The 23,822-nt window shown below is 50.5% G+C and overlaps 1 protein-coding gene across 23 annotated transcripts in view; it reads left to right on the top strand.

Moving 5' to 3' along the window:
- IKZF1 (IKAROS family zinc finger 1) overlaps positions 1–23,822 on the top strand; it is a 98,588-nt gene that overhangs the window by 62,044 nt on the left and 12,722 nt on the right. For 11 of the 23 annotated variants that reach the window (XM_053218717.1, XM_053218710.1, XM_053218715.1 and 8 more), the window contains 4 exons: positions 2,322–2,381; positions 10,489–10,749; positions 17,160–17,327; positions 21,018–21,143. In XM_053218717.1, the coding sequence (XP_053074692.1) occupies positions 2,322–2,381; positions 10,489–10,749; positions 17,160–17,327; positions 21,018–21,143 (615 nt within the window). The remainder of the gene's footprint in view (positions 1–2,321; positions 2,382–10,488; positions 10,750–17,159; positions 17,328–21,017; positions 21,144–23,822) is intronic. The other 12 variants (XM_053218718.1, XM_053218720.1, XM_053218714.1 and 9 more) reach the window with 5 other exon arrangements.

Raw genomic sequence — 23,822 nt, 5'->3', positions numbered from 1 at the left:
TGCCAGGGGGGCCGTGCTTTCCAAATCGCTCGTTGTTAACTCATTTCATCTTGCGGGGGACTATTGATCAATGCACTGTGACTCCCATGGGCAGGTGAGTATGTGTGTGTGTGCGTGCACACCTAAGTGCGAACGTGCATGTGCAGCTGTGGTAACACCCTTCCTGATGCCTCTCAAGCACCATGGAAGAGAAAACACAGCTTCTCAAAGGCCCTTCCTGCATAGGGAGAATGTGTGTTTGGAATACTGGCTGTAATGCATTCATTAGATACAGTCTCAGATTTGCGCATTCACATGCTAACCTCCAGGAGGACAGGTTCCAGAACTTCTGCAGAGCCCCAGTCTCCTCTCTGATAAACTAGTGATAGTTCCTGCCACGTAGGACGGTGGTGAAGATAAAAGGCAGTTTATGGAAAGTTCTTTGCAAGTACCTGGCATTTACAAAACCCCCAGTGAATGCCTTGCATGAAAGTAGACTGAAATAGAATAGGGTAGGACCTGACAGGACAGACATAGGACGGAACTGGACTGGACAAGACGGGACCAGGCAGCACCAGTCAGGACAGGACCAGACAGAACAAGACAGGACCGGACTGGACAGAACAGGGCAGGATAGGACCAGACTGGACAGGACAAAAGTGGACAAAACTGGACAGGACAGGATAGGACCAGATAGGACAGGACCAGGCTGGACAGGACAGGACAAGGTGAGTGTCACATTCTCCTGTTGTGCGTAATTACCGTCCATAAGGAGGCCACGTCCTTCTGAACCGAGAAGTCGGTTGTGCACAAACGCGTGTGGTGCGTGAGTGAGCGTGAACTCCTATCGGCTCAGCTTTCCTAGCGGGGTGAGTAGAGTAACTCTGTAGCTACAGCCATGTTCTGTTTTTTAAACTTGGTGTCCATTTTAGGGAATCAAATATGAAGGACAGACATTATAAAGCTTGTCTGAATTGTGGTCGCATCATGATGCAGACAAGCTGTGTCCTAAGAGGACACCCGGGGAAACTGACCTCCCAGTCGCGTCACGCTGAGGCCCCAAAGCAGCAATCTGAGCAATATCTCGGGGCGTGTGGCCGCGATGCCTTTTCATCTGTCTTCTATCACGTATGGTGATGCCCCCGTTTTCAAAAGGCAATACGTTGCCCTTTAAATACCCCCATTACCTGAGATGGTTGTACCCCTGAGCACAGAGAGCCAGAGACTGGAAAAGGTGACCCAGGGAGTCGAAGCTCAGTGCAGAGCCCGCTGAAAAATCGGCCTCATTTTGCTGGCTGGCTGTGGACACCGAGCACACGTGCGCCCGGGCAAGCCACCGCTGACCTGCCTGTTCCACGTGGGCCATGTGACAGTGACGGTCTCTGTGAGGTTTAGACCGTCAAGGGACAGTGTAAATGAGGCTGAGGGTTTGCTAGGAAATGATTAAGGTGGTCACTTCGAGGAGCACCTTTGAGAGTCTCTCTCCAAATGATGCTTGCCCATTATCCCAGTATTTTAGTCAATATTTCACGGGAAGCAGGGAGAGGGTCTGTAGTCAGAGGAGTATGGAGGCTGAAACGGGTTCCAGCAACGTCCGGGAGGTCCGTTTCCTGTGGGGACACCATCGTCTTGCCTCTGCTAATTCGGTGGCTGCTCCAACAAGTTTAATTTAGCGGCTAGGCTGCGCTCGCCACTCTGACAGACGTCGGGATGCCCCCCTTGGAGAGAAAACTCCGTGTGCGTGTATGCGCGCACACACGTGTCTCCACGCGTGCCTCCATGGGTGCGCGTGGGTGGCAGCTGCTAAGCCTTCAGACATAGACACGTGTCGGGAAGCTCTGACCTACAAACACAGAGCAAGGACTTGAAGATCTGAGGCGCTGATAACATTTATGAGAGCGGCTGATAAGGAATACCCACAGAAATTGATAGCTCGTTCTGAGGTGGGGGAAAACACTAATTTTTCCCCACTCAGGGTGCGGTGTGAACATTGCTGATTTTCTACGAACACTTTCTAAGAAAATGTTGAAAGCCGAATGAAGAAAATCTGCCATGCGCTCAGCCCGCTAAGAAGCACACTGCTTTCGTTACTGCCCCTAAGATGTTTGGCACAGCAGAGGTTAGGTGATAACATGCCATGCGCTGTGGTCCTGCCTCCAAGCAGCACCGTGTTACCATTGAGTGGCCTGTACGAAGGCTGAGTGGCAGACGAGTAGCCAACTGTGGGTTTCGAGCAAGCATGCTTTCTTTTAAAAGAAATAAAATGACCCTTTCTTTTAAACTCTGACTGTATCTTGTGAACACTGTCAAAAGCCAGCTTTCTTTCTCCTTCTTTATTGCAGTTACATATGGGGCCGATGGCTTTAGGGATTTTCATGCACTCATTCCCAAATCTTTCTCTCGTAAGTATATGCTTCGCTTCTAGAAAACAAACGCGTGTTCACCTCATCCTCCATTTCCATGGCGTAAATGTTGTGAATGCATGTGTCCACACCACCCTCCTTCATGCTTGACCCAATGAGCTACATCTTGACCGTCCTGTTCATTAACCACCTGGGACATCACCGATACAAGGACGTGCATATGGAGCGTTTAAGACCATTGGAAGATACACTATGGGACGTTCCTCTTGTTGTGGCAGTGACAGTAAGGGTAGAAGGAACAATAGTACTGATTGAATTGTTACTCCAGTCATGCTGGTAAACAGCACTGCCATTCATATGATGAGTATCTCCTTTTTATTGAGTGTGATGATAAAATGGCCTGACTTCCTGTCCCCATGAAACAGCCCAGCGTGTTTTCATGATAACTTTTACGAATTTGCTGGACCGGAGAAAGATGCACGCTCTCCTTCCGTGGCTCTGAAGTATTCATTTCAGAACCGAGAAGAGCACGCTGGCAGGGCTTTGAGGCCAGGCCGTTAGTCTGCGGTGCCTCGCTGCCTGAGCGGACACAGTTAGGAGTCTGTGCCTGCAGAACCTTCCTGATCTGAGCTGGTAAACCAAAAGCAGATGTTAATTTCATTTTTAGCTGTTAGGAGTCAGTGAACGATAGACGGATTAGGGCAGCATCCCCGAAGGAGTATTTTAAGGAATGCAGTGTGCTTTTAAAAAGGCACAGGGAGCCGAATATTGAAAGGAGCACAGACGGTTTGCCCCCCTCAGGACTGAAGGCTTGAGAACTTGCGTTAGTAAATTCTCTCCTGTTTTAAAGCAACGTCAGAAAACAGGTCGTGCTTCTTAGTACTGCAACAATTAGTGATCCGGGCTCAACCTGAAAGGTGTCAGTAACGTTAAAGGTAAGTTTCTGACATCCTGGTAATCAAAACTCTTTGATACCTGAAGGATTTAGCACTGGCCACATAACCATACCCTGTTCTCACAACCCGGAGTGGAAATTGACTGCTTTTCCAGTGTAGAAAAGTTATAGAGATCTTTCTTCTACTGACGATCTCCCTGTGATTCAACTTTAAAACGACAGCTTGAGAGATGGACTTCTGCGAGCTCTATATGTATGGATGTGTCTTTATATGCATGCATATGCATGAGGGTGTGTGTGTTCATACAATTACGTCAAACAGGAAGGTGCTAGCACAGAGAAGTCTTGTCAATTTTAGGATTGGAGCAGTCACATGGCTGCAATGTTGAGCCGTCAGGTGCCCTTAAGAGTAAGGAAATACATTCTGGTTTTTCAGAATGTTTTCATGAAATCTGAGGAAGGTTTAGGGGCAAGCACGCTGTAGGGTTGAAGCAGGTCCTTTGGTGAAGACTTCAGTAAGTAAAACCTGGCTTGTTTAAAGACCCATGCTACTTGGAGATTTTAGAAGGTAGATGATACATGTTTTGATATATATGCCTCTCTGTTTACGCAAATGGATTCACAAGGTATTCGGGTCTCTTTCTTCCACACCCCCTCCCACGTACCCAAATTGTAAATATCCTCCTCCTCCACACAGATGGCTGTTGTCCTTGAGGATGGCCCCACCCAAACAGCAGCCCAGCTGCTCTTGGCCAACACCGCCACCTGGTGGGCAGGGTGGAGATTGCCCTCCTGACCCCACGTCCCCTCCTTTTTTTTTTCCATCTTGAAAATTAAAAATACAACCTGTTTGACCCCCCTCTACCTTCTCTTTCCCAGCTTGTTGTGTTCCTAGTCACCCGAGGAGGATGTAAGTCTGCTTGTAACTCATGCTTTTTTCAGACTCTTTCTCTTTTCTCTCTCCCTGACTTCATTTAAAGGCCTAAAAGGATATAATCGTGCATCTTGGCAAGAAAAAAAAACCTTATGTTTTAAATGATGGAAGTTATAATAAGTGGTTTCATTAGCTTAAAAACGCTTAAAAGTTTTTGTAAATCACTTTTTACGAGGCAGCACAGAAGCATCTATACATTTCCTCTTCATCTCAAATTTTATTTATCTACTCATTTATTTATTTTCATTTAAATGTTTATTTATTTATTGCATGTGTGTGTGTGAGAGAGGGAGAGAGGGAGGCAGAGAATCCCAAGGAGGCTCCACGCTGTCTGCACAGAGCCCAATACGGGGCTCAAACCCATGAACCCCGAGATCGTGACCTGAGCAGAAACCAAGAGTCAGACACTTAACCGACTGAGCCACCCAGACGCCCCTCAAATTTTAGCATCATCGCACTCATTCCAGATCTGTCGTGAATATTTTTATTCCGTTTGATTTTGGCTTGCTAGTCACTGGTTGCGGGTCTATTTCTCTCTCCCATTTTTTTTTCCCATTTAAAATATTGAGGGCTCCAGGCTTACGTGGCCTAAACTCACACCATAGGAACAATTTCAGGGTGTCTTTACAATGGAAAGGCACACTCTGAGTACCAAACCTTTACATTACTGGTAAATGCCAAGACACTTTCTAAAAGGGAAAAGGCAACGAAGAGGAAACAGAACCCATTTTTCGGGGGGCGGGGGAGGGGGGGTGCCACCAGTGCACGTTATATCTATGCATTAAAATGCTTTAATCGTTCATGAGTACGTTCAGTGCTTGGCAGTGGATGGAGCCTCTGGGCTCCGTTGACCCTGAGTTGCCTGGCCTCTCCGAATTCTTCGGTGCTAAACTTGTCCCCACGCTGAAGTCCGCCTTACTTTAGGGGTCTGGGGTCTCTCTTGGGACTGCTGTGTTACTAATAACGTAGGAGACGCCTAGAATAGATAACTATAATATTTTAAGTGTTCCTAATTTAAAACAGCATCTGAGAAGGTAACTCTTGACTCGAGATTTGAAGACATCAGCTCTTAATATATGTCACGTTTACTAAATAATAAAATGGAGCGCCTGTCCATGCACGGTCCATAGTCCACGAAAGAGCTTCAGGGTTAGGCGTGAGCCAGCGCATTCTGGGGCAAAGAGACGCGTGAACGTCCACTTCTTGTTCTATATTTAATCGGGTCAGTTCAGTACCTTACTGAGTTCGACATTTTTCTGAGTGGTAGGGGAAGGAGTTGCAAAATACGTGTAAGTATAATCCCTACGTTGAGGGAGACCGTAGCGTTTCGTAGACATAAGGGCGCATATGAGCAGTTCCGGCTCCAAGAAAATGGAACAGATGGCGTGGGTTAGGAATTCAGGGTAGGGACAGCCGGTCAGCAGGAGCCCTGGTTAACTTAGAGACAACATCCGTGCAGTGGAGCAAAGTACAAGAAATACAAACTAGGGGAGACCTGCTATTTCAGGGAACTCACTGGGCCAGTCGACCTGTGTCCTTCAAGGGAGATCATGAAGAAAACGAAGACTCTCCCGTTCCAGTTGACTTTTCTCAAGGGAATGGAGTAGGACTCGTGCATACCCTTTGCGTGGGCTCCAGGCCAGGAGTTGGAACAGCTTAAATAAAGGCCATTCACTGTCAATGCTTCATCAGGGGAAACAATTACTGGGGCCATTGACTTCTGCAGGGTTGTGGAATTCAAAATGGCGGGCTCACAAACGCAACACTCACACAGACCTCCCAGGTCTTCCTGTGCGCATGCACCCAGAGGTTGTCCACGCAGGTGCCCCCTCCCCCAGCCCACCTGCAGAAGGAACCTGCTCCCTGGGCACCACCTCTGGGCCGTGTGGTGCCAGGGCCACCCAGGCCCCCCTGCTCTCTGTTCAGCCTCAGCCTCCCAGCCCCGCGTGTTGTTTCCCTGAGCCGAGCTTGTCCAGCCCTATGGACGCCCCAAGTGTGCTCAGCCCCCGCTGACTTCCTTCCTTCTGACCACTGCAGACCGTGCCTGCCCTTTTTAGCGGAGGCTTACGGCCTGGCCAGGGCAAGGGACTCCGGATTTCACCGCGTGCAGGACCCTAAGGCGGCATCTTCTGTTTTTTCCTTTTTCCGGCCACATCACTAATTGAGCCAAAACACCAAAACCCCTCTTTCACACTTAGATAAGTGAAGCCAACAGCCCCATCCTGCGTTTGTGTTTTTTTAAAGGTCTATTTTAACGGGACTGTGCATTTATGTCTAATAGGTCACAATTTTGAGATCGGTGTGTTCGCGACTTATTACGACAGGTTTATGCCCTGACCCCTTGAGTGTAATAGGCGTGTTGCCTGTGTCCTCCGCCCAGCCAGAAAGGAGGCCCTGTTTCGTGGACACCCTCCGTGGGTGAACAGAGGTCTGTCCGTCTCTTCTGTGCGGCCAGCACGCAGTCTGCATCTGTCCAGAAAGACAGGAAAACTTTTCGCCCATATTTAGGGAACGTTCACCTGTGCGTGACTCTGACCTGCCCTTGGCCGATGGTGATATCCACCTGCGGTCTGTGTTCTCACCTGTGCCCCCGGCCCCTCCCCCATCAGGCATCCTTTCTCTCTGTCCCTACGGATTTTTCCTGTCCTAATGCAGCCTAGAATGTGGCCGCAAAGTTCTGGCAAGCTTCCAGCCCTAAAACACTCTGCATCTTCCGCTCGACTCCTACTCGGAAACGCGTACCCTGTCTGCTTACATGGAACCCTGTCAAGTTCCCGTCCCTCATGGCTGCTTGAGCTCGCCACCAGGGATCGAGGGTATTGTCCGCGATCTTTTCTCCAGCAGCCTGCAGCATCACAGGATCCTGAATTCTATCTAGTCTTTGAGCTCGGCCTCGACCGGTGCTGCCCAGCTCTGCTGAAAACCATACCTGGGGTCCGCAGAATCTCAGGATGGTTTATAACAGGCGCTCGTGCCATCTGAGCCTCCTGGCTCTTTTGGCTCTGTGACATTTCTTAGAGGAAACGTCACATGGCGTAACAGGAATGAGAAAGTCAGGTTAGTGCCTGGTATCCAGGCTGGCTTGAGGGCCTCTGTGGCATTTAAGGTGACATCCACGCTGTGCTCCCCGCCCCTCCCCCGCCGTGCCATCCTCATCTTCTTCCTTCCTGGTCCGGCTTTGCCTTGGCTGCAAGTGGCGTGTTGTGGCCAATGTCACCCTGAAGGTCACCCTGAGGCTTTCCCGTTCTCTTGTTCCTCACCAGGAAGGGCCCACCCCGTCATCAACAGCACAAGCCACAGAGCACACCCGACGGTCACAGAAATACCTGTCTGTCTTAACAACGTAAAATAAGTCGTGGTTCCTGGCAACTGTACTTTTGGGAAAGCGAGGGTCATTGCTGTCTAAGAGGTTGCCTCCGACTGTGTGAGACAGAGCCGAGCGCTAAGGGGGTTATCCCCATGCTTCTCCATCCTGTGGTTTCCTCCTTCCAGCCACGGGTGCCCAGACCGCCACCCTTGTGTCTCAGCGCCACTGGCGAGAGAACTTGCCCAGCGACAATAATTTGCTCCACCAAGCTCTGGAATGCCCCAATCTCATTTAAAAACAAAACAAAACAAAACAAAACAAAAACCCACCAGTTGGGTGATTAAAAACAATCCCAGGTTAGGGGCGCCTGGGTGGCTCAGTCAGTTAAGCATCCAACTCTTGGTTTCAGCTCAGGTCATGAACTCATGAACCCTGCATCAGGCTCTGCACTGCGAGTGGAGCCTGCTTGGGATCGTCTCTCTCTCTCTCTCTCTCTCTCTCTGCCTCTCCCTCACTCATGCTCTCTCTCTCTCTGTCAAGAACAAATAAACTTAAAAAATAATAATCATCATCCCAGGTTAAGGAGTTCAGAAGTCTTTGAAACTTGACTGTCATGTTTCCAGAGCATTCTAGCGCAGAGTTCAGTGATAATGAGACCCCAGGAATTAGCTTCCACCTCGAAGGATTCAAAGCATGTGCCTAGGAATACGGATTCTAGAGAGTTCAGAAGCCAAAAGGCCTGGTGGCACCCCCCTTCCTTGCCTGCCTTGTGCAGGTGAGTCAGTGGGACTTGGTCCCTTTCTCTGGCAGCTGGGAGAGGTCAGCAGGGGGCCTCTCGGGTGCTTCTGAGGCTCTGATCTTCGGAGTCTTGTAGAGAAACACATGTGAGGCACCCTCTGACTGGACGTAATGCTGGGATCTGATCAGAGGAGATACTCCCTCGCTCCTGGGATCTCAAAATCCACAATGAGGGCTGGGGCCCACGTTCCATCTAATTTGTTCCATGCATTCATTTGTGTCCCCAGAGAGCTAATAGGAAAACCTTGGTGGTCTGACAGTTTAGGGATGTGGGCGCTGGAGGCAGGCCACCTGTAGTACCTCCCAGGTCTCCCACTTGCTAGCTGTGTGACCTTCCCTCTCTGTGCCTGGGTTTCTTCTACTGTGAAATAGGAGAGTAGCATTACCCCCCCTTACTGGGTCACTGTGAGGGCTAACTACTCCAGAGCGAGTGACACGCTGTGTGCCCGGCACAAAAGAAGTGTCACAGATACTACTGGGGTGAGCTGTCCACAGACAGCTCTGTGGAGAACGTGCTTCCCACTTGTCACACCCAGTCCCCATCCTAAGCCGACTTCTCCTGGGCTTACCACTGACGAGGTCCTCCCAGCGCCCCCGGCAGGCCAGTGCTGATCGTTCTGGCTTTGACGGATGAGGAAACCAAGGCACAGAGAAGGTGTGCGACTCGCCCAAGGTCCCAGTACTCCCAATGAGTGGGGTGGAGCTGACGTTCCCAGCCAGGAATGTCGACCTCAGAGTCCGGGCTCTCAATTTATTCGCAGTGGTCACTGAATAAAATGAACCTGGCGTGTTATGAATTAGGTTGATTATTTGAAACCACGGTCTCAGACCTGACTGTACGTTGGAAACTCCAGGAGGGCTCATGAGAACAGAGTGCTGGGTCCAACCCCAGAGTTTCTAGCTCAGCGTGTCTGGGGTGGACCAGAGAATTTCCTCTTCTGACAAGTTCTCGCTGATGCTGATGGTCCAAGGACCACGCCTGGAGACCCAGTGATTCTAAACATCGATCAAAGATTTCATAGTACTGACTACCATCCATCTGTGCCATTGTTTCTTGTACTTGGCCGAATTGACCTACCTGCTCTTATTAACCTATAGAGACCATGATGGAGACGCTAGCTTTCAGGGTCACCGCGGTTTCTCCCACTGATTACGGTGATGGACTTACCATCAACAACCTTCATCATCAGGCTGTGTTTCCCAGGATGACAAACGAGATGCCTCTGATTTTCTTTACCAAGAAAAACGTGTGAATGACAGAAATCACCACCCTAAATGTGACTTAGAGGGATCACTACTACAGAGTAAACAGCGGTCAGGGCGTTGGTTAATATGAGCCCTTCACCCTCACGCAGGGGGGGGCTCCCTTTGAAAGGCCAATGAGATCTGCCACTTTTACAAACGACTTGACCCCTTCAACCACCCGGAGACACGTGCCACACGGTGGCGCTACTCTAGGGCACAGGTTTTATTATCAAGAACCCTAAGGAGTTAGAACGATCACGTGCCAAAGAAAGAAAACCGGTTGCGAACTCCTTCGGGCATCCGTGGCCAGAAATAGCGTGGGTTTACTGAGCCTTGTCCCAGAGTTTAGGAACACCAGAAACACGGAAAGATGGCGTCGTTAAGTAGAACCAGGTTCTCAGGCTTGATAACCATTTAGGAGGGACTTTGCCCAGCCCCAGAGGCACATCACATGACCAGTTCTTGCCCGCCCACCCAGCACAGGAGGCATGTCACGTGACCAGCGCCCCTCCCCCCAGCACTGGAGGCATATCACGTGGCCAGTCCGCCCCAGCCCCCCCCTCCCCTGCCCCTGGAGGTATGTCGCGTGACTGGTTCTCTGCCCGCCCCCAGCTGGCGGCATATCACGTGGCCAGCTCTTCCCTGCCCTTCCCTACCCCACGCGGGAGACGCATCACGTGACCACTTCGCCCTACCCCCATCCCTGGCCTGCCCAACCCGGGAGGCATATCACATGACTGTGACAGGTTCTCCCCCTCCCCACCCACCCATGGGCCCAGTGGGTTCCCCCAGAGCCCCAGGCGAGCCGGACGTGACCCCAGCCCTGGGCTGTCCCCGGGGTCCAGGCTGCCGAGAACCTTCAAGAACCTTCTCCGCTTGCAAGTGGTGTCTTTTTTGCTGCTGTGTTGTTTTTGTCTTGTTTTGTTTTTGCGATGACACTGAGTGGCCCCTGTATTGTTTCTTTCAGCCGGTAATGTTAAAGTAGAGGCTCAGAGTGATGAAGAGAATGGGCGGGCCTGTGAAGTGAATGGGGAAGAATGTGCGGAGGATTTACGAGTGCTTGATGCCGCGGGAGAGAAAATGAATGGCCCCCACAGTGGCCAAGGCAGCAGAGCTCTGTCAGGAGCTGGAGGCATTCGACTTCCTAACGGCAAACTAAAGTGTGATGTCTGTGGGATAATTTGCATCGGCCCCAATGTGCTCATGGTCCACAAAAGAAGCCACACTGGTAAGGCCTGGCGTAGTCCCTCCTTCGGTGGCCCGGAAAGGTCCGCGGGGTGTGGCAGGAGGCATCTGCCCTTTCTCGGCTGAGTGTTCGGAACCCGTCTCCCGAGCGTAGTGTTGTTTTTCTGCAGCCACCTCGAAACGTGCACCAATTCTGACCTATATGCAGGGGGAGCGTTCCCGGCCTGGAAAGTTCTGTCTGGGGCCCGAGGTCCCACCGCTAAGCCAAGTAGCGGGCGCTGTGCTGTTAGGGGGCTCCTGTCAGATGAGCTCACCCTTCACACAAGACGGAACAAAACCCAAAGAGATCGACCCGCTGAAATCTACTCCTCGGAGGTTCCCCCGAGAAACCACGAGTAAAAATTACATTTCTTTTTTTTTTTTTTTTTAACAAAGATGCCTCCTAGAACTACTGTTATTTATTTACTTATTGAGGTTTCTTTATTTTGAGAGAGCATGAGAACAGGGGAGGGGCGGAGAGAGAGAGAGAATCCCAAGCAGGGTGTGTGCTGACAGAGCCTGACGTGAGGCTTGAACTCATGAACCGTGAGATCCTGACTTGAGCTGAAATCCAGGAGTCAGCTGCTTAACCAGCTGAGCCTCCTGGGGTACCCCAAAATGTGCATTTCTTAAATTCAAACTCACAGAGCTTGGTTTTTAGAAACACGAGGGAGTGACAGAGAAGCTGCAGGAGACAGTCTTTCACAGAGTTCAGATTGATTCTCGGGCAGCCTTATCCGCCAGCAGGTGAGCCCGAGAACAACGATGGTCCATTGCCCCGAGTTTCCATCTCCAATTGGTAAAGAACTTCTTGTCGAAGCTTCTGTCTGCTGGAGGCTTTGGAGGTGTCAGAGAAGGTGGAATTCCGTGTCCAAAAGTGAGGACGTTGTAGTGTCCGATGGCTGTGCCCAAGGTCACGAGATGTTCTCACACTGGGGAGAGGGGACGTAGTTCTGCCCCCTCCCTATGCTCGGTCATGGCAGACGGCCAGCCCCAAGCCTTCCCACCACAACTATGGAGTCACCTCTAATGGCACCAGACGGCCTTGATGGGTCACATGTTCTCTTCCACTGCGTGCACAAGGTGTCCTTTGAACTGAAGAGAAACGTTCCTCTTTGGCTGAAAGGCGTGCCAAACACCATAAATTTGCCACCTTGAGCGGTCCCCAAGAGTTTAAACAGAAAACATAGGAACCCAGGGTCCTTGCTGTCCAGGGGTTGGCGTTGGTGGGTCACCATAAAGCCAGCCATCGGTCACCACACTCCACAAGAGGAGGAGAAGGAAACACTTGAAATGCTTGCTTGGGAGTCACGTAGGTTTTATCAGACAGCTTAGGGAAGTAGGAAGACGGCTTGCAAATTCCAGCCTTGTGTGAGTCTCAAATGGGGCCAAACCCATAGGCGATGATCAGAAATTAAGCGGGAATTCAGAAGAACCACAGAGCAAAGTAGCTGGCTTGGGAGGAAGTGCTGACTTCCGCCCAGTCGTAAGTTTTACGTCTGTATCAGGGCAGCCTCCAAAGTGACGCCTTCTATTTGTAAGACCCCTGGAAAGCCAGAAAAGAGGTTTATTTTCGGTGAACGTTCCTCTTCGATAAAAAAAAAAAAAATTGACCTGTGAAATTAAGCAAACTTTGCTTTTCCTAACGCGTCCCTTAATTTTCAAATTATCCGGCGAAATGGACCCCTCCCGTCAAGCCCTAAGTCAGGCTTGCGTGAGAGTAGTCAGGCTCTCCCCTTTTGTAATGAGGTGGAAATTAAAGTGAAGGTAGGTTACTCTGTGATGGACACTTAACAGAATACGCCGGGACCTATGTTAATACATTCCTGATGGAGGAAGAGGGCCTCACAAATGAATTACTTTCCTGCTAATTCATGTAAAGCCTGACCATACAGTGAAAATTCTCTTAAATAAATATTTGATAAATGAATCAAATTCTGGCATACTAAATTGCCGAAATATAATGACTGCCGGCCGCGATAAAAAGAATAATTGCATTTAATGAATAAACCTGCCAAGTCTGGATATGCAGAGGAGCAGCGGCCTTTTCCGCTCCCACAGATAGCGCTGAGCGCCCAGGTACATCCCAGCCATGCTTCCCTCACGGAGGGAGTACGTTCCAGAAGTAGGGACAGAGAGACACTACCGATGTTATGGTTCCTGGCTTGGCTTTTACTAAACAAACAACCAGACTGAAACAGTAAGCCCGTGGATTGTCTTCACAGTGTATTCCCACCCCCGTAAATGTGAGGTCAGGGTCATAGGGAGTTCCAGAAACACACTGGGCAAACTAGGTTTTGGTATGTTAGACGTGCTAGAAAGGTGTCCGTTTTCCTGGGATCCGAGCGGAATGACGTTAGAAAAGGCGGGCTGTGCCAGGCCTCCGTCCCAGCCTGAACTCTCCACGTTTCCAGTGCTTCAAGGGCAAGGCTTCTCAAACTCCGGGGCCATGTAATCACCGGGAGATCACGCCAAGATGCAGACCCTGGGGCACACCGCAGAGGACGCGCGGGGTGCTGGAGCCCAGACCCGGCGCATCCGTGGACGGCAGGACGTGCGGCCAGGAGCACACCATCAGCCTTGCCACTTCAGACAGCTCTTCACGCGGGAGCCCGGGCCCAGCCTGCTGATTTCCGCCCGGAAGCCAAGGCCTGCACCTGCCCACGGCCAGGCGATCCAGGCGCACCAGAGTTCCCTTGCCCGATAAACGGCAGCCCCCAGGGGCAGTCTCCCCACCCTGCGCCCCATAGCGCCACCTCGGTGAGGGGCTGTTCGTGCCATTGTCTGAACTGTTGGCTGACCCGACCACTTCCTTCCCTAGTGTTGCTGCTCGGTTTCTGTATGTTAACTGCATCGTAATAGCAGCGCCTTCCCCGCCAACACCTTAGGGCAAATGTGAGAATCACAGGGGAGAGTGCTGTGAAAGAGGCATGCCGGGCAGGGGAAACCCCGCCATGCAAATATGCAGCGTTATTATTCTAAATGATGGGAGCTTTAACAATAAAGAAAAGCATCAGAGTTATGGTTACGGGTACGGTCTCGGGCCTACTCTGCTCCCATCTGTAAAACAAAAACGCTCAGTGCATCAGCAGCAAATTACGATCTGCTCCAAGGTACGGTTGCAGTCAGCATGTGTTCATTCTTGCAGCTCAGGTGTATCTTTTTTAATCTACCTACGTTTTTTTTAATGCTTATTTTTGAGAGAGAGAGAGAGAGAGAGAGTGCACGAGTGGGGAAGGGGCAGAGAGAGAGAGGGAGACACAGAATCTGAAGCAGGCTCCAGGCTCTGAGCTGTCAGCACAGAGCCGGACGAGGGGGCTCGAACTCACAAACCAGGAGATCATGACCTGAGCCGATGTCAGATGCTTTACTGACTGAGCCCCCAGGTGCCCCTAATCTACCTTCTTCTGGTAGACCCTCTTAAATTTTGATGGAAGCATCCGTGAAGACTTTGTTTTTTACCCATTAAGTTGTACAAAAGGTCTCAAACATCCTTTTTTAAAAAAAACACTTAAAATTTTCAATGTTTATTTATTTCTTTTGAGAGAATGCAAAGGGGAGAGGGGCAGAAGGAGAGAGAGAATCCCAAGTAAATCCCAGGCTGTGAGCACAGAGCCCAACGTGGGGCTCAATCCCACGAACGCTGAGATCACGAGCTGATCCGAAATCAAGAGTCAGGCACTTAACCGACCGAGCCACCGAGACTCCCCGGGGGCTCAAACATTCTTCCAGAGAGTCCCTAAAGTGGCACATCTGCACAGTCACTGAGATGAACTTAATTTTTGAGTTCAGGATAATAAAGTCTTGATCCCACTACATAAAAGACATCCAGCCCTGGGACCCTTGATCTCACTTAGCTACACCACACGAACGAAGGACCCACAGGAGGCAAGCAGCTGACAGTGGCGAACAGAGAGACACAAATAACGTGCACCGCGTTCTGCCGTCCAGCAGCAGGGCGGTGCCCCCCCTCCTGTTAGCAGCTCCAAAGGGAAACTGCCTTGAGTTGAACACTGTGTTGTCACTTCGGAGAATGCTCCCTCCGAGTCTCCATGCCCTGCGTTACATATTCATGCCGGTCCAGGCAATCAAAAACAAATAGATTTCCAAGGAAAGCCGGCCAGCGGGATTAAGACGCCAGGCTCAGCAACAGACGCGAGAACCACTGACTCACATTAGAAGACAGATTTCACTCTTGAAGAAACGGCCGCCTTTCTTTCCTTCCCGCCCTGTTCTGCAGAAAGGGGCTGGGGGCCGGGGAGGGGAGCATGGCTTTAATGGCCTGCCCGTCCTATGTCCACCGCAGGATCCCCCAGCCTCATCGGCATGGAGGGGGTACCTCACACAGCTGGCTAGCTTTGGGTCATACCAGGACACATCCGCGCCACCAGGAAGAGTCCTCCACCCTTATTAGAAGCAGTTTTGTGGTGAGAGCATTCCTTACTGACTGCCTTTCCGGAATGTCCAGCTGAAGGTGCACCCTGACATAACCCGCTCCACCCTGCCGGGTCTCCGGCCCCCAGGGACCACTGACTCCTCTTTTCCCTTGCACCTGCTCGGAGTTAAAATATCTACGTTCATGCACGTGGGTGACGACGGCCCAGAAGTGTTTCTGATAGATCATCAGATGCTCCTGGACGCTTCTCAGGGTCACCTGGCCACCAGCGTTTGGAATCTTCTGACCCAGCGCGGGCTTGTATCTCAGGGATTTCCTTCATTCTTGCTGGTTGGTTTTACTGTCACCTTCTCACCTGCTTGACTTTCAACACTCTTTGCCCAGCCAAGTGCGACCCAGATACAGATTTGGGGAAATAGCGAATACGCCCTGTTTGGTAGCAGCATTTCCCCCCCCCCCACCCCCAGCCTGCAATGAAAAATCACATGTTAGTTTCATTTTTTGGACTAGCACATCCGCCCGCCCTGCCTGAAAACAAAAGCAATAACCATCATGACATCCAGGTGCCCGTGTAAACTTTTACGCCGATGCTGGTGGCGATTTTCATAGGACCGGACATGCTTCTACTTTGGTCAGAGTTCTGTCTCGTTCACCCAAACCACATCAATCATTTGGGAACATTGTTAAAGACACATTTTCGCACGGTCTTTTTTCCTAAGAAAAAAAAAAAGAAACCCGTTACCAGGAAGTGTTTTGTTTTTTTTTTCATGGTATCTCAACACCAGATACTGTGGTCGCATAGAGCTCTTCTAAAAAAAAAAAAAAAAAGGAAAAGAAAAGAAAAAGCAGTTGTTTCCAAAAGAGCTTTAATGTGTGCTTAAGCCTGACAGGTATATTCTTCTTCTAACACGAGAACGAAGCAAGATGGTCACCAGCTCGGAGCGGGAAGGAGTCCGAGCCCCAGGATTGCTCAGTAGCCTGTTTCTTTCCCACAGATGCCCGCGTGTGTCCCTCTGTGGGGTCCCCCTGCATACAGTCAGGCACTGCCACATCCAGCAGAGGGTCCCATGCTTTCTTGGCCACCACTCCAGCTGTAACATCCCCAGAATTCCTAATAGCAAGTCATGTGCATCTCTTAGAATAGTTGTACTGAAAATACAACTTATCTTCTGTGCATAGAGGCCAGCGAGAGCTTCACGAGTTCAGGATTTGGGGAGGAAAGCAAAAAAGGAAAAAGCCAGAAACCTCCATGTGGCCCTGGCTTGGATGCCCTACCATTTGGAGGGGGGGGGGGGGGGGGGGAATTAGGGACTTGTCTTTGGACTTCTCTTTCTTAACTTATTTTATTCAATCTTTCTCCTTCTCTCTCTCTCTCTCTCAGCCTCACACTCTCTCTGTCTGTCTCCTTCCTGATTTGCCTGCGTAGGGACAGACAGGTAATGGAGAAGAAATTGAAAGGGAAAATACAGGGAAAATGTAAATGAAAAGAACTTATTATAACAGTTATAATGAAGTGCCTTTCATTTAAATATAAGAATGTAACGCTGAAATGAACTTGTGATCCTGAAATGCATTTTTAATGAGTTTCCTTTTTATTTTGCTTGCTTCAGTGGCATATTTTAAAGACCCTTTGAAAAAAGCCACATTAAAAACCCCACCAAATGCCACAACACGCAAAATTGGATATTGGTTTATTCCAAAACTGCTGATCAGGAAGAGTGGCTCTTCATCACAAAATGTTGCAGTCACTTTATTTAAATGAGTTTGAATTTGCATTGTGATGTGCCATTCTGATTTAGGGGAAAAAAATTAGATTTTCAGATCAAATTGACCCAACCAGTGAAGCGTTAAGGAACTGGCAGGTTTAGTCTGAAAGCCTCGTGTTCTATCAAACCTGCAGCGGGTGGAAGTCACCGGGCCCCCGTGGGAAGCAACTTCCTCGCGGGTCCTGCACCTGTCCCCGCTCGCGCGCGCGCGCTCAGAGTTTTGTTCTCACCGATCCCCTCTCCTCCTCCCAGGCGAGCGGCCTTTCCAGTGCAACCAGTGCGGGGCCTCGTTCACGCAGAAGGGCAACCTGCTTCGGCACATCAAGCTGCACTCTGGGGAGAAGCCCTTTAAGTGTCATCTCTGCAATTACGCGTGCCGCCGGCGGGATGCCCTCACTGGCCACCTGAGGACACACTCCGGTAGGTCCACTGGGCGCGTGTGTGTGTGCGCGCGCGCGCCGGAGCGCCCCCTGCAGGCCGGCCCGGGGGAACACCCCCGCACACCCCGGGCATCCATGCCCCGGTCCCCGAGTTTGACTCCCCACCAAACCAGATGATGTGGGTGGGAAATGACACGCGCGCGCGCACAGAAGTCCCAATTTACAGAGAGTGTTTCGACAGGTAAGTGAGGCTTTTCTAAGCGGCTTTGCCAGCCGTGTGCTTTCCACGGGGCGCGCGGGTCGTGTCCCCAAAGTTCCCAAGTACATGTCTTTATCGAAATTGCGAAGTCGCTTGTATTACTGCTTTACGCAGAGCAGCGGTCACAGGCATAGTTACTTTGCAAAGCTGAGCGATGACGCGAGAAGGGCCTACCGCTCTCTGTCCTGGTTGGGGACACGCCTGTCCCCCCGCTCCCCAGGGGGACACTGCCCTGAGTGAGCCCCGACTGTGTAACTCGTGCCAGGAGCCAGTCACGCCTCAGCTAAGAGGCCACTTGGGGGAGGAAGAGGCTTCAGACCAGCTCCCTCCAGACCTCGCCAGGGCCACACTGTCCCCATTGGTAGGGATGCTGCCTCCTGGGGAAGATCTGCCTATAGTCGGGGCTGTCTCCTCCAAGGTGTGAGGAGTGTAGTTAATAGTGAGGCTTTAGTGGCCTCTCCTTGTGCCCCGTTCTGTGGCCCGTGAGTATGTACTGAGCGCCCAGGGACGTCACTCTCTGTGGGGGAGGCAGGTGGGCAGTAGCGAAGCACCAACGTGCTGCAAGTGTGGTGACGCCAGCCTCTGAGGGGACGGTGGGAGCGCAGGGAGGGGACGGCCAGTCTCCAGGGCAGGGCGGGAGGTTTCAGGAGAGACTTCCAATAGAAGGAGGGGCTAGAGTCCACAGTGGAAGGTGAGTTTCTAAGGTTTACCTTCAGACACATTGCACACGAACGCATCAATCCGTAAGTGACCCTAGAAGGGGGCGCGGGACGCATTTTATCCAGTGTTTCGTAGTCTTTCTGCTGGGGGGGGGGGCGGCGGGTACCTGCAGCAGCTCACGAGGAGACGAAGCAGGTGGTCACAGGGGCCCTGGGACTGCCGGTTCCCTTTTGGGGTCCAGACATGACACCTCCTCTCCATGCCGATCCCCCAAATGTTCTTTAATTAGAAAACTTAAAATCTTCCAAGAGAGGAGCTGTACAAAACTGAGGTCAGCAGGGGGTGATGGTGGGGCCGAAGCCACCCATTCCCCCCAGGGGGGCCTGGAACCTACGGGAGGGGCAGGGAGGGCTGTGCTGCAGGGGACAGGGGGAACAGATGGCCCACCCCAAACGGGAGGACAGGAGGGCGACAGTGAGTGTTCTTCAGTGTTCGCCTGTGTCAATAACAGGAGCCCGTGTGCTGCCCACCCCCCCCCCCGCCCCCCGCCAAGAAGGGAAGGTGTGCAGGGAAATGATAAGGTTTCGGATGTGATGAGCAGACCGTCTGGGTGGTCTAGGGCAGAGGCACTTCGCATCCGTCATCCGTGCAGGTCAAGTGGACATCAGCACGGTTGCCAACAGTACCCCATTGAGGCGGTAGGAACCACGACCCCACGTAGGCGGAAGACACCAAGACTCATCCTCAGGCGACGCCAACCGTGTCCTCATAATCCCCAGTTACTCTGATTGGCAGCCGAAGTCTCGCCTGCACGGCAGTCCTTGAACCTTGAAGTGATGCCTCTCTCTTTTCTTTCCTTCCTACTGTGAAGTCTGGAGCATCCAATGCAGTACTTTAGGCCACTCTGGTTCCATGCCCGCTGACGTCCTTCAAGGCATGATGGTCCCCTGCTCTAAGCACGGCCAGTTACTTGAGTAATTATGCAGGAGCGTGGTAGACTTTGGACTGCTTGTTTCTATCACGGATGCGCTGATGAGCAAGTAGGTAATACGATACCATTGACCCAGGGCTGCTGGTGACTCCGCCACCTGAGGGAGCCACACAGCTCTCGGAAAAGACGCTGATGGAGGCTCCATAAGAGGACTTCACTCGAATAAAATGAAGACTTCGTTCTTCATCTGCAAACCCAAATGGGGCCACATTCTATTCCATTGTGAAGTGGCCCACTGCCTCCCTCCCAACTCCACTGAAACCGTGATCCATCTCACAGTTTTCTCTGGCAGCTGGTGGTGGCTTGAGGTTCCAAAGGCCAACGACACATCAGTGGCGAGATGTGACTATAGCTTTGTCCCAGATTGATACAGGGTGGGGCGGTCTGGCAGGGTACAGGAGGCCCTTCCTTCCTCACCGCCTTCTTTGGAAGTCACAAGCCAAGCTAGAGACTTTCTTCCCTTCAGAATCTTGGGCTGTGCTACAAGGTGTATTTTAGGCAACACTGTGCATTTCCAGGTTACTTCCCCGGTGTTAGGGACGCGATGCTTTCTACAGGTAGGGATGGATCCCATTCTTCCTCTGTGAAATGCTCCAAAGGTCAAATTTTACATTTCGTCTTAGTCTTCTCTAACCATTGCTTCTGTTCACCTAAGGAAGAGATGGAACCAGTACAAGCTTTGGTTGAACCATTTTACCAAGCATTCCGATTTGGATGGTATTGATTTTTATATAATACATTCAGATATGTGAAATCTAACAACATGAGAAGGAAGTAGGAGAAGATTCTGGTCTTCGGATGGAAATTTATATTCCTTACGTAAATAAAGATACTTTACTTATCTCATCTCTTAAAATGCTGTCCATGAAAGTCATTAAGCTTGGGCATGATATGAGTTTGTTGGCGTGAGTCTTCTTTCCCTAAAATACCGCTCCATAAAGTTTGGGAGGAACTAACCTCATTATAGATACTGCACTGCCTGAAGCAGTGGCCACTAGCCATATGTGGCATTTAAATTTAAGTTTCATCAATTAAACTTAAACGAAATCAAAACTTCAGTCCTCGGTGACTGTAGCCAGACTCTGCATGCTCAGTGGTTCACGGGTGGCCGCCATATTGAACAGTACAATGACTATCGCATTGGACGGCACAGATGAAGAACACATCCATCGTCATAATGAGTTTTGTTGGTCAGGGCTGATCCAGAGACCACGCCATCCTTAAGCTTTTGGGGAGAACACAGAGCTTTTTGAAGCTAGAACAGGAAGATACATTTTGGAAACAAATGATCATTTCATTAACGCATCACTATCCGCTGTGGTATCTTCGAGACCTCAAGTTATCCAGTTTAGCATCCTGGAACTGAATCCACTTTGGGTGCATTTAGATCTGTCACCAGTGTCTTGCCAGACCTGGCCCGCAGCGTAGACATGGACGAGTCTGACTTTAGAGGGGCGTCTGTGAATCCTCCAGGCAACTGGGGACATCCCTCACGTCTCCACCCACGTGGTGCCCATGCGATCAAATGGTGATGGCCCATTTCCTCCAGTTAAAGAACAGTGATTTCAGTAGAAGAGAATTTGGGAGTTAGGACAGTGGGCAAATTAAGGTGAAACCAGAGTCACACGAGTTCTTGGTACATTCAGCGAAACCCCTGGGCATTCCTATTTTTAAATTCGGCAATTTTGACTGAGTCCACTTTAGCTCTCAAGAGGGGAGGGGTTCTTTGCCTTTTTCGGTAATGATTGTATTGCATGAATTCCCATCACACCAAGGCCAGTATTTAATTGGGGTCTTGAACTCGATTGTGTTTTCTGCAGTTGGTAAACCTCACAAATGTGGATATTGTGGCCGAAGCTATAAACAGCGAAGCTCTTTAGAGGAACATAAAGAGCGTTGCCACAACTACTTGCAAAGCATGGGCCTTCCAGGCACGCTGTACCCAGGTAAGCGCTGGCTCACCCTCCCGGCACGCAGCGAAGAAGGGCCCCGGGCACACAGCGCCGAGTGCACAACCCAGGCGTGCGAGCCGCCACCGCCCCGACCAAGGGACGTTTTTGGCAGAAGCACTTCGTGCTTCCCGACTTTTGAAGCCCTCATCTCACCAGAGAGAGCCTGACCTTGAACCCCTCCCTCTTGAAAGCTGGGGAAGTGTCTGAGAGAATAGTGACCCCAGAAACTTTGCCAGGGGTGGGGGGGCGGGCGGTTCTTGGTTTGGGGAATTTTTTTTTAACTAAACCAGGAGTATCGATTGCTTCTTTGTGCTTAGTCCTCAAAATAAGATGTGAAATCTTGTCTTAAAAACTCTTCTTTTCATGAAGTTGATCGAATGAAAGCTTTCAGGCTGGGTTTTCGTTCATCTGTTTCGGCACCTGTCTGGAACGAGTGAGCTCCTTGGCAAAACCCTGACAGTCGAGAGGGTTGCGGCTATCACAGGATTGGAGGAAAGGCTGCTTTTTTCTTATGAGCCTTGGTGCCCGAGGCACCACATCACCCTGTGGCACTTGACTCCGATCTTAGAAAATGTAAAGTGAAGGACGCTCACGCTGGTGTCGAAGGAGGCTGAATTTACTCCAAGGGACAGCGCTGTCATAAAAGGCACCTTTCTAACCTTTTAAGACGTAAGAAATGTCTGAGTAGGTCAATGGAAGCCGACCTCCTTACAAACGCGGTTTATTTGACGCCACCGCTGGAAAAATCGTCACGGGACCCAGAAGCAGAAGTGAAATTAAGGGTCGAAAGTTTGTTAAATCTCACTCAGCTTTCTGGCTTTAATGAATGGCTCATAAAGGAAATCCACCAGGGAATACTCAGGTCGCTTTTGTGATTTTAAATTTTGTGTGATCGCTTGTCGTACTTCTACTGTGGTGAAATACACATAAGACAAAACTTACTCTCTTAACCATGTGAAATGGAGAGTTGAGAGGCATGAGGTATGGGCAAGAGATTCAGATTAAGGACAGGTGAGAACAGGAGAGACAAACAGTGAGAGTGGAATTCTGGGACACCTGGGTGGCTCAGTCGGTTAAGCATCTGACTCTTGATTGCGGCTCAGGCTCATGATCCCAGGGTCATGGGATCGAGCTCCATGTCCGGCTCTGCACTAACAGTGTGGAGCCTGCTTGGGTCTCTCTCTCCTTCTCTCTCTGCCCCTCCCCTGCTCACTCTCTCTCAAAATAAATAAATAAACTTAAAAAAATTAAAAAAATAAATGAACGGAGGCCCAAGAGTCAGATAGTTTGGGCATCAAGGGGCAACGTTTTACGTGGCAGCACCTCTGTGGTTCTAGCACTGCCTGCCTCACCGATTAGCTGTGGATCTGGGGGCTGACCATTGACCTCTGTGGGCGAGACTTACTCTTGTCACCTGTAAAATGGGGAGATCCCACTGAATTATCATTTAGCTCTCTTCCAAGTCTGGTGTCTGTTTCTAGAAAGGAAAGGTATGGAGGGTTACTGGAGCAGGTGAGACTAGATAGGAAAATCCTAATAATCATGTACTAGTCACCAGTTTGTGGCCAACCCCCAAGATGGCATCTACAGGTTCAGAGATGATGGCGCTCCTTTAGAATAAAATTTAAACTTTGTTTAGACATTGTATTTTCCTGCCAAAAATAAATTAACGGGCCTTGGAGGTAAGGGCCACAGTGCCCTGCTTTGCCGAGAAGGAGGGACACGTGAAGAAGCATCCTGGCTCTGTAGGTCAAATGAGAGACCGGTGACAATAAGTTTTATGGATTTTGTGCGTATCCTTTACGTAAATCTGGATGTGAGCCCTTATGTTTGCCCATTTGATGAAAAATACCATTTCTGATGTAAAAAAAAAATTGCACATCCAGCCATCGTAACCAATTTGAAATGTATGTTTCCAGAATGGACGGATCCATGTTCAAATAAGCCATTTGTCGACCCAACAGATATTTGCTGCAATTTATTATCTACAGTACTGACCTGTTTGAATACAGTGATCTGAATGTCCCTTTAGAGCCATACACATGGAGTCGAGAAGACAGAATGAACAGGAGACACAGACAGAGCGCATTGGTTTTCTCCGCTATTTTATTACCGAAGAAACACGCTGGGAGATCACAGCAGGCTGCTCCTGGCGGTCCCTGAGACCTGGGCTCAAGTTGCATCTCTGTACCTGGGTTTGAATGCGACCCCGGGCTCTCAAGTAGGAGTGCTAATTCCTGCCCGGCCAACCTGGCAGAAATGAGGGCAGAGAATGCAGACATGTGTCACCCACGGGCTGTCCATGTCAGTGAGCCTGTGTGTCAGCAATATGTACGTTACCCCATAGGCAGAGTCAACACAGCCCTGAAATGCTAATTTCTTCCCTTGGGTGATCAGATTATTTGGAATACCGCAGTGATGGGTCCTTCTGTCCCTGTGTTCAGGAGATAAGAAGGCTTCAGGCATGTGGTGAGTGCTGCCCGGGGGGCAGAAGGTATCCATAAAAGCACTGCAGTCAGAGTCCTGCAAGATGACATCTGGGATCCTGGGGGCACGCAGTGGGCTGCTGAGGTGTGGGCAGAGGGGGGTCTTGGTCACTTTGCTGTGCCAGGGCTGGTCAAACCTGTGCCTTCTGTGTGTCTTTCAAGCCCCATTCTCCCTACAGAGCCGGAG

This window comes from Acinonyx jubatus, chromosome A2 (genome assembly GCF_027475565.1).
Source record: "Acinonyx jubatus isolate Ajub_Pintada_27869175 chromosome A2, VMU_Ajub_asm_v1.0, whole genome shotgun sequence".
NCBI classification, from domain to species: Eukaryota; Metazoa; Chordata; class Mammalia; order Carnivora; family Felidae; genus Acinonyx; species Acinonyx jubatus.
The sequence above is the reverse complement of the archived record's forward strand: the minus strand, read 5'-3'. Positions and strand labels throughout refer to the sequence as shown.